We start from the raw sequence: 16,460 nt of genomic DNA, 5'->3' as shown, positions 1-16,460 counted from the left end.
TGTTTGCTTACTTTAGCATTCTAAAATATTGCTGTGACTTCCAAGCTCTAGGGCAGTGTAACTATGTAAGTGCAAACTTCCCTTGGGAAATTACCCTGCACTGGGAACCATCTGAAAATGCGATTTAAATCGCAAACCTCGGATAGTTCCAACTGTATTACATCAAAAGTTACCCAAAGAAAGTTAGAATGATTAAAATCACTTCTAACTTCTGGGTAACCCTTGTACAGACCCACACTGACATCCCCATGGGACCACCCTCCCAGCCCCCGACTAGCTTTCTCACGGGGACTACCCCCCTCCACCTCCATGGGACTCCTCCTTCTCCTCCTGCCTCCCCCCCCACCACAGATTCCCTTCTCCTCCTTCTCCCTTCCTTGCAAAACGGAATTCCTTTCTGTACTTCTCCTTCTTCCCCCCACCCACGTGATTGATTCCTTTCTCCTGCTCCTCCCCATCCATGTGATTCTTCTCTTCCTCTACCTAAACCCTCCCATGTGATTCCCTTCTCCTCGACTACAGGGTTCCCTCCTCCCCGCTCCACCCTACAGGAATCGCTCCTCCCCAATGGGAATCGCACCTCCCGGACGGGAATTCCTTCTCCCTGCTCCTTCCCTATGGGATTCCCTCCTCCCTGCTCCTCCCCAACGGGAATCCCTTCTCCCCGCTCCTCCCCCCATCCTCCACAGGATTTCCTTCTTCTCCAACTCCTCCACGCTCCACAAGATTCCCTCCCCACCCACCCCCCCGCACCAAATCCTACCCACTTCCCATGTACACTTACTTTTTCCCTGGCCTGTCAAGGACCACTAACTTACCTGGTTTACAACAGCTAGTGCCATAAAAAAGGGGGTGTGGCCTCCTTACATCCAACTGAGCTGCTGCCAACATTGGGCCCGAGGGATGCACTACACTGCCCAGATCTTGCCTGGCCTGAGTCGGAAGGTTGGGCGAGATAGGATCGAAAAAGAGTTGAGTTATGAAAGTTGGAGCGGAGTGGCCAGAGGACTCTGATCGCCACTCCTGAGGAAGTTGAGGCCCATTAGTTATCAGACATATTTGAGGAGCAAAAATCTTCTAAATTAAAGACTGCACCAATAATTTCTTAATCTTTTTCAGATGGTATATGTAGAAAAATGGTATGGATTTGCTTAAAATAAGGCAATCCAAATATCTTGCTAATATTACAGCAAAATTAACCAAACTACATTCTTGAATATTACAAAGAAAGGCTTGCATTTATATAATGCCTTTTACAACTTCAGGACTTCCCAAAGCACATTATTGTCAATTAAATACTTATGAAGTGTACCAGCAGTTGTAGAAAAAACATTAGCCAATTTGCACACAGCAAGTTCTTAAAAACAACAATGTGATAAAGACCAAATAATCCATTTTTATGATATATATTGAGGGATAAATATTGGCTAGGACGCCAAAGAGAACTTGTGCTCTTCTTCAAATTATGGGATATTTTATGTCCGTCTGAAAGGGCAGACAGTGCCTCAGTTTAACATCTGATCTGAAAGCCGGCACAGTCTTAGTACTACAATGGAATGTCAGCCTAGATTTTGTGCTCAATTCTCACTGAACAGAATGTTATTTGTAATAAAGAGAGTCCTACAAGGTAAAAACTATTCGTGTCCACAAGAAGATAAGAAATAGGAGCAGGAGTACAGCATTCAGCTCAAGCCTGCTTCACCATTCAATATCGTCATGGCTGATAGCTTAACTCCAATTTCCTGCCTCTCCATTTCCCTTGATTCCCTGAGGGATCAAAATTTATCAATCGCAGTCTTGAATAAACTTAATGAAGGATCTGTAACCCTTTGAGGGTTACAAAGTTTCTTATTCATGAGTGAAGAAATTGCTCCTCATCTCAGTCCTAAATGATTGACCCCTTAACCTGAGGCTGTGCCCCTGTATTCTAGACTCCCCAGCCAGGGCAAATTACTTCTCAGTATCTACATTATGAAGTCCCTTCAGAATCTTATAGTTCACTGAGATCAGCTCTCATTCTTCTAAACTCCAGAGGGTATAGGCCGAAGTGAGTGAGGCTTGAACAAAGTGTGAAATTAGGAGTTTGGTGAGTGACGGATTCTTAATGGTCAATCTTATTCTAAAAATCTAACTTTGACTGCATTTAACTGAAATTTACTGTGTAAGTAACTTGCTTTCAGCCTTCGGCAGGAATAAACAAGCTTTACTGGACAGCAGCTGAAATTATTTAATTAGCTAACTAGTGTAATCTGGATTCTGTAACTGCAGCAGAACTGATCCTTCTGAATTGTAAATAATATAAATACAAGAGTCTTGAGTACAGCTTGAACTGAGTTTGAAACTAGGAGATTGGTGAGTGAGGAAGTTCGGTGAAGGGGGGAAAGCAGGTGCTCCTTTCTTTTTCTAACTTTTTCACCCTCCAGTATTTGATTCTTACATTGGTGCAGGGGAAGATTGGTAAGTAATTCTACTTTTAATAGAATAGTTTGTAAAGCTAATGTATGGCAGGGCAACTCGGTCAAGTGGAATGTACCTCCTGTGGTATGTGGGAAGTCGTGGATGCACCACTTGATCTACACAAGTCCATTTGTGGTGTCATTGGCTGCAAAAGCTTGAGCTCCTGGATTTGGAACTCGAATTGTGGCTGGAGTCACTGTGGTGTGAGGGAGAGAACTATGTGGAGCATGTTAGAGAGGTGGTCAAACCGGAGGTTAGGGGTGTGCAGGCAGAGAGGGAGCCAAGTCCATGGCACCACGGGTGACTCAATTGACAGAGGGGAGAAAGAAGAGTGGAAAGGCAATAGTGATAGGGGATTAATTAGTTAGGGGATCAGATAGGCATTTCTGTGGCCACAGACATGACTCTAGGATAGTTGCCTCCCTGGTGCCAGGGTCAAGGATGTCACAGAGACGCTGCAGGACATTCTTATGGGGGAGGATGAACAGCCACATTGGTATTAATGACATAGGTAGAAAGAAGGATGAAGCCCTGAAAGCAGATTTTGGGAGTTAGGAAAGAAATTAAAAAGCCTCAGACTTACTTTTCCTTTTCAAAAGCAGTAATCTCAGTATTACTCCCAGTGCCATGTATTAATGAGCTCAGAAGTAGGAGGTTTAAGTGATTACACATTTGGCTGGAGAATTGGTGTAGGAGGGAGGGCATCAGGTTTCTGAGGCATTGGGACTGGTTCTGGGGCAGGTAGGACCTGTACAAGATGAATGGGTTACACCTTAGCAGGACCGAGACTAACATCCTCACAGAGAGATTTGCTAGTGCTGTTGGGGAGGGTTTAAATTAGATTGGCAGGGGGTTGGGAACCTGAGAGGGCGTTCAGATTGGTGGGAAGCAAAACTGGTAAGAAGTAGAAAAGTAGTAAGCAAAATTAGAAGGCAGACAAAACAAAAGCAAGCATCAAATAGGTTCAGAATGCAGAATAATGTTAAAGAGACAAAAGGGCACTCTATCTGAATGCATGGAGCACTCACAACAAGGTAGATGATTTGAAGGCACAAATAGAGGTAAATGAGCATGATTTAATTGCCATTCCAGAGACATGGTTACAGGGTAACAGGACAGGGAATTGAATATTCAGGGATATTCTTCAATTAGGAAGGATGGGTGGAGGGGAAAAGGAGGTGGGGTAGATGTGTTAATAACGGATGAGATCGGTACATGAGTGAGAGAGGATCTTAAATCGAAAGATCAAGATGTAGAATCAGTTTGGGTGGAGCTAAGAAACAGCAAGGGGCAGCAAACATTGGTGGAAGTTGTTTACAAACTGTGGTGGGCATGGCATAAATAAGGAAATTAGAGCTGCATGTAACATTGGGCGACCTCAATTTACATATAGACTGCATACATCTAACACTAATGCTGTGGAGGATAACTTCCTGGAGTGTGTAAGAGATGAGTTTCTGGAGCAGTACATTGAGGAACCAATTAGGCATCAGGCTATTTTAAATTTAGTATTAACTAATGAGAAAGGACTAATCAATAACCTTTCTGTAAGGGAATGATTAGGCAATAATGACCATAATATGATAGAGTTTTACATTAAGTTTGAAAATGATATAGTTCCTTTTGAAACTACGGTCCTAAAGCTGAACAAAGGAGATTATGAAGGTATGAGGGGCAAGTTGACTTATGGTCGATTGGGAAAATACATCAAAAGATTTGACGGTGGACAGGCAATAATATTTAAAGTAGTATTACATCGTCTACACCAAAGAGACATTCCTCTAAGACACAAAGACCCAACAGGAAAGGTGAATCAACCGTGGAAAATAAAATACATTAAAGATTGCATTAGATCAAAGGAAGTGGCTTACAAGGTTGCCAGGAAAAATGGTAAGTGCGAGGATTGGGAGCAATTCAGAATCCAGCAAAGGATGAGCAAGAAACTGATAAAGAAAGGGAAAAGAGAATATGAATGCAAGTGAGTGACTAACATAAAGGTAGGCTGTGAAAGCTTCTTTAGGTATGTGAAAAGGAAAAGATTAACAAAGACAAATGTGGGTCCATTACAGGCAGAGACAGGAAAATTTATAATGGAGAATAGGGAAATGGCAGAGAAACTAAACAATTACTTTGTGTCTGTCTTCACAGAGGAAGATGCAGAAAATCTAGAAATACTAAGGGAATCAAGGAATTCATGAAAATGAGGAACTGAAAGCCATTAGTATCAATAAAGAGGTAGTACTCAAAAGTTAATTAAAAAGTTGATAAATCTCCTGAACCAGATGAGTGCATCCCAGAGGGTTGCAAGCAGTGGTTATAGAGATGTTGGATGCATTGGTGGTTAGCTTTCAAAATTCTATATATTCTGGAAAGCTCCCTGCAGACTGGAAAGTAGCAAATGTAGCCCCTCTATTTAAGGGATGGAGAGAAAAAACAGAACTACAGACCTGTTAGTTTGACATCAATAGTAGGGAAAATGTTAGAATCTATTATAAAGGATGTGATAACTGGACACTTGGAAAATAGTGATTGGGTAGAGTCAACATGGATTTATGAAAGGGAAATCATGTTTGACAAACCTGAGTTTTATTTGAGGATGTTACTTGAAGCTTACATAAAGGAGAACCAGTGGATGTGGTGTATTTAGGTTTTCAGCAGTCTTCAATAAGGTCCCACACAAGCTGTTAAACAAAACGCGAGCACATGGGATTGGGGGTAATATACTGCTATGGATTGAGAATTGGTTAACAGACAGAAAACAGAGTCGGAATTCTCAGGATGTTAGACTATTACCGTGGGGTACTGCAAGGATCAGTGCTTGGGCCCAGCTGTTCGCAGTCTATATAAATGATCTGGATGTGGAGACCAAATGTAATATTTCCAAATTTGCAAGACACAAGACTAGGTGGGAATGTGAGTTGTGAGAAGGATGCAAAGAAGCTATGTGGGCAAGAACATGGCAGATGGAATGGAATGTGGATAAGTGTGAAGTTATCCACTTTGGTAGAATAAACAGAAAGGCAGAGTATTTCTTAAGTGGTGAAAGATTGGAAAGTGTTGATGTCCAAAGGGACCTGAGCGTCCTTGTTCATGAGTCACTAAAAGTTGGATGGAGTTGTAGAAAGCAATGAGGAAGGCAAATGGTTACTTGGCCTTCATTGCAATGGGATTTGAGTACCAGAATAAAGTTGTCTTGCTGCAGTTGTGTACAGCCTTGGTGAGACCGCATCTGGAGTATTGTGTACAGTTTTGGTCTCCCTATCTAAGGAAGAACATATTTGCCATAGAGGGAGTGTAACAGAGGTTCACCAGACTAATCCCTGGCATGGCAGTTTTGTCTTATGAGGACAGTTTGAGGAAACTGGGTCTATATTTTCTAGAGTTTCGGAGAATGAGAGGTGATCTTGTTGAAAGTTACAAAATTCTTAGAGGGCTTGACAGAGTAGATGTGGATAGGATGTTTCCCCTGGCTAGTCAGTCTAGAACCAGGGGAAGCAGCCTCAGAAGAAGGGGAAGGTCAGTTAAGACTTAGATGAGGAGGAATTTCTTCACTCAAAGGGTGGTGAATCTTTGGAATTCTCTACCCCAGAGGGCTGTGAAAGCTCAGTCATTGAGCATAATCAAGACAAAAATCCATAGGTTTCTGGACACGAATGACATCAAGAAATAGTGGGAAAAATGGTTTGAGAGGTAGATGATCAGCTGTGATCTGTTGGAATGGTGGAGTAGGCTCGAAAGGCTGAATAGCTTACTCCTGCTCCTATTTCCTATGTTCCAATTTACTCAGCCTTCAAGGACAACACTGCCAACCCAGGAACCAATTGAATGTACCTTTGTTGTACCACCTCCAAGGCAAGTATATCCTTCCTTAGATACTGTCATGCTCAGTAAAAGCATGAGGATCATGGGATATTACAGACTGTAAGAACATACTTTTTGAAAGCAGCCACAAAACCTGTTAAGATGGTTGCAACTTAACATGTAACTATGGGCATTTAAACTATGGACAATATTCGATTCTGTGGCCAATATTTAGTTAAACGTGATCCTGAATAAGGGTACTTCACAGCCACTTGTGAAGTTTAAACATCTCATTGTTTAAGGATGAACCAGCACTTGAAGAATATGGGGTCTCTAAGCTGTTGGTCTCTAAATGCCATATTGAACAAAGGAAAATATTTGAGCTCAAGCTGGATGGCTAATGTCAACTGCTATTATATCATGGTTTGATCTGCAGTCATGTGACTAAAACCAACTTTCAGGGACTGCAGTTTAAAGTATTGTGAACAAAGCAAATCCTGCAGAGAAACACCTGAACCATCATAGCTGAGAGTCTTCTAATGCAGCCAAAGTATTGCACTTGTTCCAGCTTCCAAGTCCATCTGAGAACCAATCTCCTGGCTATTTGTCTCCGGCTCTTCACAGCTTCATGAAAATCCTTTGTTCTAAAAGATCTTCACTCTAATTAAAGGATCAACTCAATTAAGATGACAGCAGGCCTGCATTGACAAAGGGACTAAACTTCATTTTTATAATTAAGGCTTTAGATTCATCTTTATCTAACTTTTGCATGTGTGATTGTGAGTGAAGTGAATGATAAGAGATGTTGCATTTCAAACTTCCAGGGCAAGTGTGAGTTAATGGATAACCTTCTTTATTTTTAAAATCACTAAAAAGCCTGCTGCTGGAATCTATGTTTAAGTGAGGAAAAATCATTGAGGGTAAGGAAATACACACACCTTACACACAACGGACTGGAAGGGACCACAAAAATTCTGTCCGGATATTTTGGAGGCGTGGTCTCACCAAGCGATATAAAACTGTAGCAGTCTTCTTTATTCTTGTATTCCAAACCCTTTGCAATAAAGGTTGACATACCATTTGCCCTCTTAATTGCTTGCTATATCTGCCTGCTAATTCTATGTTCTTCACATGAGTACACTCAAGATCTCTAACATCAACATTTAAAAATATCATGCCTTGTAAATATTGTTCAATACTTTCTACCAAAGTGAATGACCCTACACTTCCCACGTTGTACTCCATTTTGCACCTTGTTGTCTATATCTCTTTGCAGCTTCTGTGTGTCCTCCTCACAGCTTACATTCCCGCAACATTATATGGCCAGAAAACTTGGTTACATACTCTGGGTCTCTTTGGCTAAGTCATTAACATAGATTGCAGATAGCTGGGGTCCCAGCACTGATCCTGGCGGCACTCCATTAGTTACAACCGGCCAACTTGAAAATGCCCCGCTTATTCTTAGTTTCTGTTTCCTGTTACCCAATCCTCCATCCATGCTAATTTTTAAAAAATTTATTCGAGGCATGGGCTTTGCCGGCTAGGCCAGCATTTATTTCCCCTCCCTAGTTGCCCTTGAGAAGGTGGTGATGAGCTGCCTTCTTGAACCACTGCAGTCCCTGTGGTATAGGTACACCCGCAGTGCTGTTAGGGAAAGAGTGCCAGGATTTTGACCTAGCGACAGTGAAAGAATGGCGATACATTTCCAAGTCAAGATGGTGAGTGACTTGGAGGGGAACTTCCAGGCAGTGGTGTTCCCATGTGTCTGCTGCCCTTGTCCCATATGGAAGCGGTCATGGGTGTGGAAGGTGCTGTCTAAGGAGGCTTGGTGAGTTCCTCAGTGTGTCTTGTCGATGGTACACACTACCGCCACTGTGCGTTGGTGGTGGAAGGAGCAAATGTTTGTGGATGGGGTGCCAATCAAGGGGGTTGCTTTGTCCTGGATGGTGTCAAGCTTGAGTGTTGCTGGAGCTGCATTCATCCAGGCAAGTGGAGATTATTCCATCACACTCCTGACCTGTGCCTTGTAGGTGGTGGACAAGCTTTGGGGAGCCAAGAGGTGATTTGCGCACCTCAGGATTCTTAACCTCTAATCTGCTCCTGTAGCCAGTATAATATATTACCTTCAACTCCATGGCCTCTTATTTTGCATATTCACCTTTTGTGTGGCACAGTTTTGGATGACATTCGGAAATCAAAGCGTACCATACCTACCGGTTCCCCTTTCATCTAGTTGCATCCTCAGAAAAACTCCAATAAATTTGTCAAACATGATTTCCCTTTTGTAAAGGCATGCTGACTTTGTCTGATCATGCTATGATTTTCTAAGTGCAGTGTGAAATATTTCCAAGCTCCTATTATCCACATGAAAGAAATGTTTTAAGATGCAAAAACCCGAGAATCCAATTACTACTAAATAATCAATGCAGCCTAATTATTACTAAGCGCATAATAAATATAAAAAATGTGACTCGCCAGATTACATATGTTACAATGTTTAAAATATTGTAAACACAAAGAAATATTCAGGTATCACTAAAATGTCTGGCAAGACATTGAACTGCAAACATTGTAAAAGCTATTTACAAAATAGTTTAGTTACCCCACTGAAGTAAAACTTCAGTACAATTAGGTGAGCCAATGCTGCCACTAGCCTTTTTGGGGTTAACTATATATTTCTTTTAAAGGGACATGGTTTTCATGAAAAAGTGGGAAACCTGATTTTTTTATTTGGGAGGGAAGAAATCAGAAGAACTATTTCATACTTTTAATCTCAACATCAAACGCAAATAACAAAATTGGGTCTATCTGCCCATCTGTGAAATCGACAGTAACCTGCTGTAAGCAGGGTAATGCCAACATTAAAATAATGTTGGGAAAATATACCCTACTGGTGCCTTCTATCATGAGTTAATCATTGCAACATTCAGAAATCTGTTTGTTTTAAAAAAATATTGCTTTAATGTAGATAACCATCCAGTAAGGTCAATTCCACATGTCAATAATTGACCTAAGAAAATAATGTCCAAAAAAATAGCAATATGAATATTGGAATTGACAAAGCTTTGGAAAATGTTGACATTCTATAAAAACAGTATAATTCGACCTTATAAAATACCCTGTTCAAAGTGATAAGCAAATCATCACTAATGAATGATTCTTGAATTTCAATGGTAAAAGTTCACTGCATCAATTAGCAAAGTCGGTGGACAAAAATAAAGATTTGAAATAACAACTGAAACATTTTTGTAAATGGTTCACAGGGGAGTCAGATATAATGGAGGAATGCTTTGCTCTTTATGGAGTACAAAGAACACCATACAAATGGAAAGGGAAGAATATCTCAACAAGCTGACTCAGGAGAATGAGAAGTTGATGACTACCCCTTTTATACATGTGTCACAGAAAACCTAAGTGGTAAATATTATTGGGAAATTTTTAATCAGATCAGTGCAGCCTAATTATTCCAACAAAGTACAGAATTATATAAAATTTCCACCCTGAGTAAACCGCAGAATAAATATCATGCCCCCATAATCAGCATGGGAAGAAAATCCCTGGTCAAAGCACAATGCATGGCTACCACAGGTGGCTACTCACATTTAGAAAGCATCTAAGTGTTGTCAAGCTCACTGCTATAATACTATTTTTTTTAAAAACACACCACTTTGATTACATGTATGCTTGATACATCAATAAAATGCTCTGATGCAGCTTGAAAACAATTAGCACCTATACCAGTACTATTGGATCAACAATATAAAATGTGACTTGGAGCTAACTGCTTCTACTTAATCAGTTTTAAACATACATTGCAACTAGATCTAACTCAATAGAACATTTGGTTTTGTAGAAAAGGAAGAGAGCACATATTATGAAGGAGAGTACAGAAACAATAAGAGGGGGTTCCTGCAGCTGGTTTTGGGGATCCCACAAAAATCGATGTCAGGGCAAGTGGTACAATATATATTTTATATGGTTTGTCTATCAAAAATATTTGTTTTGTAGTACTGCTGAGTAGTGGAATCAAGCATGATCATTTTCTTATCACCTATGTGAATAGTCAGTGTCTTTAGTTTCCATGAGGATAAATACAAACAATGCAGAATTTAGGGAAAAAAACCAAGTATTTGTAAAGCTGTATTCATCAATGTTGAACACTTTGGCATTATACATTGTGTGTTAATTATTAAAACAAGGAACAGCTTGCAAACATCAATACATCATACAACAAAAACACTGTCAGGTAGTTCAGCTGACAGACAGGCACTCCTCTAATCCAGCATTCTTGGGAGCAGTTGAATAAGTTAAGTTTTAGAAAGCATATTCTTTTTATTAATGAGCAATCTGTGATAACCAATAATTGTGACATGATCAGTGTTGCATTGAGAGGCTTCTGTATTAACATTATAAAAACAAAATACTATGGATGCTGGAAATCAGAAATGAAAACAGAATTTGAAGGAAAATCTCAGCAGGTCTTGCAGTATCTGTGTAGAGAAACAGATTTAATGTTTCGAGTCTAACATGACTCTTCTTTGGAAGAGTTCCAAAGAATTCCTTCTGCAGCAATGTTTAGGTGTAAATTAAAGGTTTGTTCAGAATGGTGAAAAACATTATATGGTGATTAATGCTTTAATGAGTGACAGAGGTTTGGCAGAAATGGCATGAATAGAGGAAATTTGGGCGTAGCATTAAAAATTGAAATGAGTCACTTACGTTTGAAATTCTTTGATCTTTTGTGCTGAAATTTGTACAATGCTGAACTTACAGCACACATTTCATGAAATTCCAAGCCATAATGACAATCTGTATTCTAAGTTGATATTTCAGATTAGATCCTGTTTTCACATCTGAACATCACAAACGTTTGGCACATGCCCAGCTTAAAAAGGGCCATCATTTGTATTCTGTTGGATTCATTAAATAGTCCTGGTTCAGCTTTGAAAATAATGCTATTTTAACAGATCAGGGCATGATACATAAACACTATCTGGTTCCAAAGAAAATGAACAGGTTACGGCAGCATGATAATTCAGTCCAGGAAGCCATTATGACTGGCCTAATTTCATTTTTCCTCCTGGATTGCTGCCTGACTGTGGAGCAAGCAGGGATTCAGTGCTACATTCCCTCTTTGCCTTATTCTCCAGCAAAGGCCAACAAGGAAGTGCTGTGTGTCCTGTGGGGAAAATGGTACACTCCACGTGGCAACTGCACACAGAGGTATGATTGACATCAGAGTTCATTCCACATGGAATGAAGGACACCAACTTATAAGTCAGTATTCCATGGCAAAGCCTATTTTAGAATTATAGATAGCAGCTCTTCAGCAAGGCAGTGGTTCAGATTGTGGTCTGTAACAAAAAGTTGGACAGCAATACTGGTCAAAAGAAATTACTTCTTCATCCCTAGACAGTTAAGTAAAAATTAACTTTTATCGTTATCTAGCAAGTAGCTCCTTATAGATTGAGCAGTGCTAGCACTCTGCTGGAGGGAATTCCGGTAACCTAGCAGTCTCACCCCAGACGGAAGAAGAGGTATTTTTGTTCTTAGATCGTGAAGCAGCTCCTTGATTGTCCCCTTTTGAATGCATACTGTCAGTGGTAACATTTTGTGTGTGTGACTCTTGCACCAAGTCAGAGTTCCCAACCATTCCTGGTTTAAATAAAACAGCGTTTCTCTGGACATTTTCTGATTGCATTTCATTCAGTGGAATCACAGTAAGGGCAGCTTCTCCTTTTGCTGGTTTAGCTACTAAATAGGCTACTCTTGTGTCCTCTGATAAAAAAGTGGCCTGCTCTGAACAATTTTTTCTTGAAACAATTATGTTATCTACAGAGCTGGTGGTGTTGAGGACATCCACAGTAGGTTCCTCACAGACTGGTTGGGTGTCGTTCCACTCCTGGATTGTCCTCTTACGTTCCTCAGCACTGAGCTTATCCAGCTGGCGAGCCTTTAGCAGTGGATATGGGAATACTGTTCCCTGGAATATGCGATAGATGTACCTGAAAATAAAGTTGATATTTGAGTGTTATCATCATTGTGGTTTATTAAATTGAGGAATGCAACAGACTCAAGGTAAGGTGGTCATTTAGATCAGGTGTAAAGGTAAAAGTTTAAAAATCTGAAACAGGGACCCAACCTGTGTCAAGCCCTATCTCAACCCCACAGAGATGGGATGAGAGACAGTGGGGGGACTAATCTCTCAGGAGACAGGTCGGCCATTGAAACTTTTTAAGGAGGTTGCTAGTTTCTATTTTTAACTCATGTTGGCTGAGTTTCCTGAACTTTAGCAAGAAGAAATGGGATGGACTGAATCCATCAGGTAATTGTCCTTACAGTGCTATTTATGAGCCAAGAGAAGGAGGTGTATTTCCTCTAAACCCAACAAGTTAACGTGTGAAAACCTTTCTGCCACCGCAACTCCATCTCCTTCCCCTGACACCTCACCCCAATCACTGACCTTGATGCCCCCATGATTACCAATGTCCTGCTCTCTGATTCCATTACATCAAAATTCCCTCTTGCCACAGTAAATAGCAAGGTCCAAGTTTGTTCCTCTTGGTTCATCTGAAGAAGACATATTACAGATGCAGCACAAAGAGGTAGGCTATTCTTACAGTAGCTCTTGCAGGGGTACTCGTCTCACATCTTTCCTCCCATATTTTCTGGATCACACATTACTTGCTGCTGATTGTGTAGGTCAATTGCCATTAGAATGCACATGGCCTTCCTTCAAATTATCCTTCCACAGCACTGTGCTGAGCTCAACAGTGCAAAGCCTGCCTTACTTTTTGCTGGTATGAAACTCTGCCACCCATGCATTTCCAGTTCAGTGGGGTTTTAATTATATTGCGTTGTCAGATATAATTAACAAGAAAATGTATCAAGCATTTATAAACCAAATTTAGTCATTCTATATTATGTTTCCATTCCAATCGTACTCTGGCCGAAGGCAGGTCCTTGGCTCATTGTCTGTTAATGTTTCATCCTAAGCTAGTTTCCTTGGCAGTTTTTTGTCCATGATGGTTTTCCATAGCTTTCCACACTCAGGTGCAGGACGAGGAGGCAGGTCCCAAGTATACCTCAGCCAGAACAGGAATCGAACCTGTGCTGTTGGCATTATTCTGAATTATATACCAGCCATCTAGCCAACCGAACTAATCAACCCCTTACATGAGGTGTAAATGATATTTAACATGTTCATATCCTAATCAAGTGCATTAATTGTGCTGACAAGGTGTTAGGTAGTTGCTTGATGTTGTGCACAATTTGGTTGCAGTGAGTTATCAGCTGTGACTGTACCAGCATAACTCGTGGGAAGGGGCAGGGATGTTGCCCCATCTAGGCTGGATTCACAATTTTCCTTTTTGTCTTGGAGAAGACTAAAGTTTAGCAACTTTATAACAAAACAGGAAGCTAGATTTACTTTGATTTTATTTTGTCCAATTGAGTTTGAATGTTCAATTGGGTTTAACTATCTCCTACTAATACACAGAAAACAGACATTTGCTTTAACCATAACAAGAAGAAATGTTTTGTAGCTATTGCAAAATATGTAATGTTTGGAAATCATTATGATTAATTATTGAAAAAGGAACAAATTTCAAACAAAATGATAGCGGCTAGGGTGAAAGAGAAATTCACCCCACAACACCACCCACTGGCTGGCATCTGTAGCTCTATCATTCTAGATAATAGTTGACATACAGGCTTTCCATTTTAAAATGTTAAATGTTGATGCAAAAGAGTGAATGATAACCTGTGGCAAATTGTATTGTACATGCGATGGTAGTTCAGAAATTTAATTCAAAATTCTGACAAATCTGCCTACAGCTCCACAGAATTATCTGTCTTCTATTTTCACCATCATCATCTCCTGCATGACAACAGTGGCTAAACTTACAAGAAAAGTACTTCCTTGACTGTAAAGTGCTATGAGACATCTGATGGTCATGAAAAGCACTATATAAGTGCAAATTTTTTTTTAGATCAAGATTGGAATGAATATTTGCTTTGATTATAAAATCATTTTTTCCAGTGCATCGGATGAGAGTATGGTTAACAAAAGCAAGCCAGTGTAGATTTATTTAAAGCAATTCATACCTGATGTGGAAACCTGTATTTCATGAAAATCAATAATTGCATTTATATAGAGAGATAAATATTGGCCAGGACACTGGGGATAACTCCCCTGCTCTTCCTCAGAATAGTGCCTTGGGATCTCTTACATCCACCTGACAGTAATTTGGCCACGTAATTTGAACAGGTTTTACATAAATTACACATTAGAATAGGGTATCTGACCACTTGGAACAGAAGTGCATATTACCTGGGGAGCAAAGCTATCACTGTAGCGAGGATACAGACCAGGTAGAAGAGTGGATCTGACATTTGTTGCTCCATGATCCAATATGGATTTGATGGAGGGTTGCAGTTTATACAAGTTCCTCCAAAAGCCAGTGCAAACACAAAGTAAAATAAAGTACTTCCTGCCATTACAACCCAATGAATCCAAGTCTGAAATACAAATAAATCATTAGTAAATTAATTGCTGCTGGTTGTCAGTTTAAAACATAAAGACCCTAAAACTTGGCAAGGAATTGTTTTTAAACAAGCTGTATTTTGTTGGCATTAAAGAACCCAACTCCTATTATGTTTAGCAGCATACCTGGCAAAAGGTATGAGTTTGTCATTTTAATCATGCACATGCCTATTACAGTTTTTACTGATTTGCAGTAAATTTCTTTATACCATAATCTAAAGGAATCACCATATGATCATGTCCGACTTTATGACACAGTTTAGATTAAAGTGTACAGCAGTGCACCATGTTTAATGTGCGATCATCCAGACAACAGCGTGACATGCTTACAACCCCCAGAATTGTTCAAACAAATGAAAAACTGCATTTCTTCACAGGAAATAAAACAATTTGGAGGCTCACTGTCCAGTTCTTTTTTACACACCTCCCAGTAATGGAATGATGCACAACTTGGGAAGCCACACGAAGAAAGGAGAGAAAAGACAAAATGTGGACTCATTTGATTTGTGTTTTTTTAAGAAAAGAATGTGGGCATACTGTGCTAGCTACTACAGTAGCAATGTCTAACCTGCAGTGCACCTCCAAATTTATTAAAGTTGCTGAGAGAGAAATTCTGGATTTAACAGCATAAGTGGGTAAATTATCCAACATAAACATGGTAGTCTCTCTCTCACACTTTATGTACTCAGTCTGTCCTCACTGCACAGAATAAAACACAATCAGACCTTATTCAACTTGATTGGAATTTTTGGAAAACTGCAAGTTCTGTCTTACCAAGAAATTATTTTCCTACACAGCTAAATCTAAGTTATCACTGCTACAATTGAGAGGTGCCCTACAATTTCAGTAACTCACGTAAGTTCAATTTTCAAAATATTTATTTACTGCCTGTTAGTGTAAACCCCCTATTTGGTTAACTCAGTATCTTGTCTATATATAATTTGTATCTTATAGACTGAAATAAAATATGACCAAGAACGCAATGATCCAGATTAAGTTTCGCATCACTGGAGGTGCAGTTCCAGCTATACTCCCTTATGGCTTTTCGACTGGAGAAGGCATCTCACTCCCTATCTGCTCATCTGTTTGGGAACTTCCTATGTCCCTATTTATTGTCAGAAAGAAGGTTTCTGCTAGCTATATTTCAGGCAAGTCATTATCCTTTTCCTTTCTGGGCTTAATAACCTGCCCTCCCTCAAGCATTTTGACTACGCGGGGCATCTCCCTCATTACTTCTTTCCCTGTTCTAGGACTTCTCTGGTCTCTTTTTAATTCTGGGATTCTTGGGGAATCTATTTTAGATTCTAGTGGCCTTTTCTTTTGATGTTACTGCCTGGCTTCAGCCTTGCTACCTTCGAGCTGCTCTTGCTCAAGGTCTATGCGTGCTATTCCGCTCTTTTGGGCCTCGGGATCTTCCCCAGCCTTCCACCCCTTTTGTGGATTTCTGCTGGTTGGCATTGGCCTCTTTTCTTTTGCTGGCTAACACATTGCTACCAGCCAAATTGTTTCCAAGGAGGAAATTGACTCTTGCTGCTGGTACTTTGGGGACAATTCCTACTGTAACAGGGCCTGAAACAAGGTCACACTCTAGGTGGACCTTATGGAGGGGTGCAAACACAGGTCCTCCTCCCACTCCACTGATCAGTGATTTGGCTTT

The 16,460-nt window shown here is 40.2% G+C and overlaps 1 protein-coding gene across 3 annotated transcripts in view; it reads right to left on the bottom strand.

Annotated features, from left to right (window-relative positions):
- Positions 1 to 9,195: 9,195 nt before the first annotated feature.
- atp10d (ATPase phospholipid transporting 10D) overlaps positions 9,196 to 16,460 on the bottom strand; it is a 320,634-nt gene continuing 313,369 nt past the window's right edge. For all 3 annotated transcript variants that reach the window (XM_041213647.1, XM_041213766.1, XM_041213726.1), the window contains 2 exons: positions 14,591 to 14,778; positions 9,196 to 12,263 (listed from right to left, as the gene is read on the bottom strand). In XM_041213647.1, coding sequence (XP_041069581.1) covers positions 11,735 to 12,263; positions 14,591 to 14,778 — 717 coding nt within the window. In that variant the 3' untranslated portion in view covers positions 9,196 to 11,734. The remainder of the gene's footprint in view (positions 12,264 to 14,590; positions 14,779 to 16,460) is intronic.

The sequence above is a fragment of the Carcharodon carcharias genome, chromosome 1 (genome assembly GCF_017639515.1).
Source record: "Carcharodon carcharias isolate sCarCar2 chromosome 1, sCarCar2.pri, whole genome shotgun sequence".
NCBI classification, from domain to species: Eukaryota; Metazoa; Chordata; class Chondrichthyes; order Lamniformes; family Lamnidae; genus Carcharodon; species Carcharodon carcharias.
This window is presented reverse-complemented; position numbering and strand designations above follow the sequence as displayed.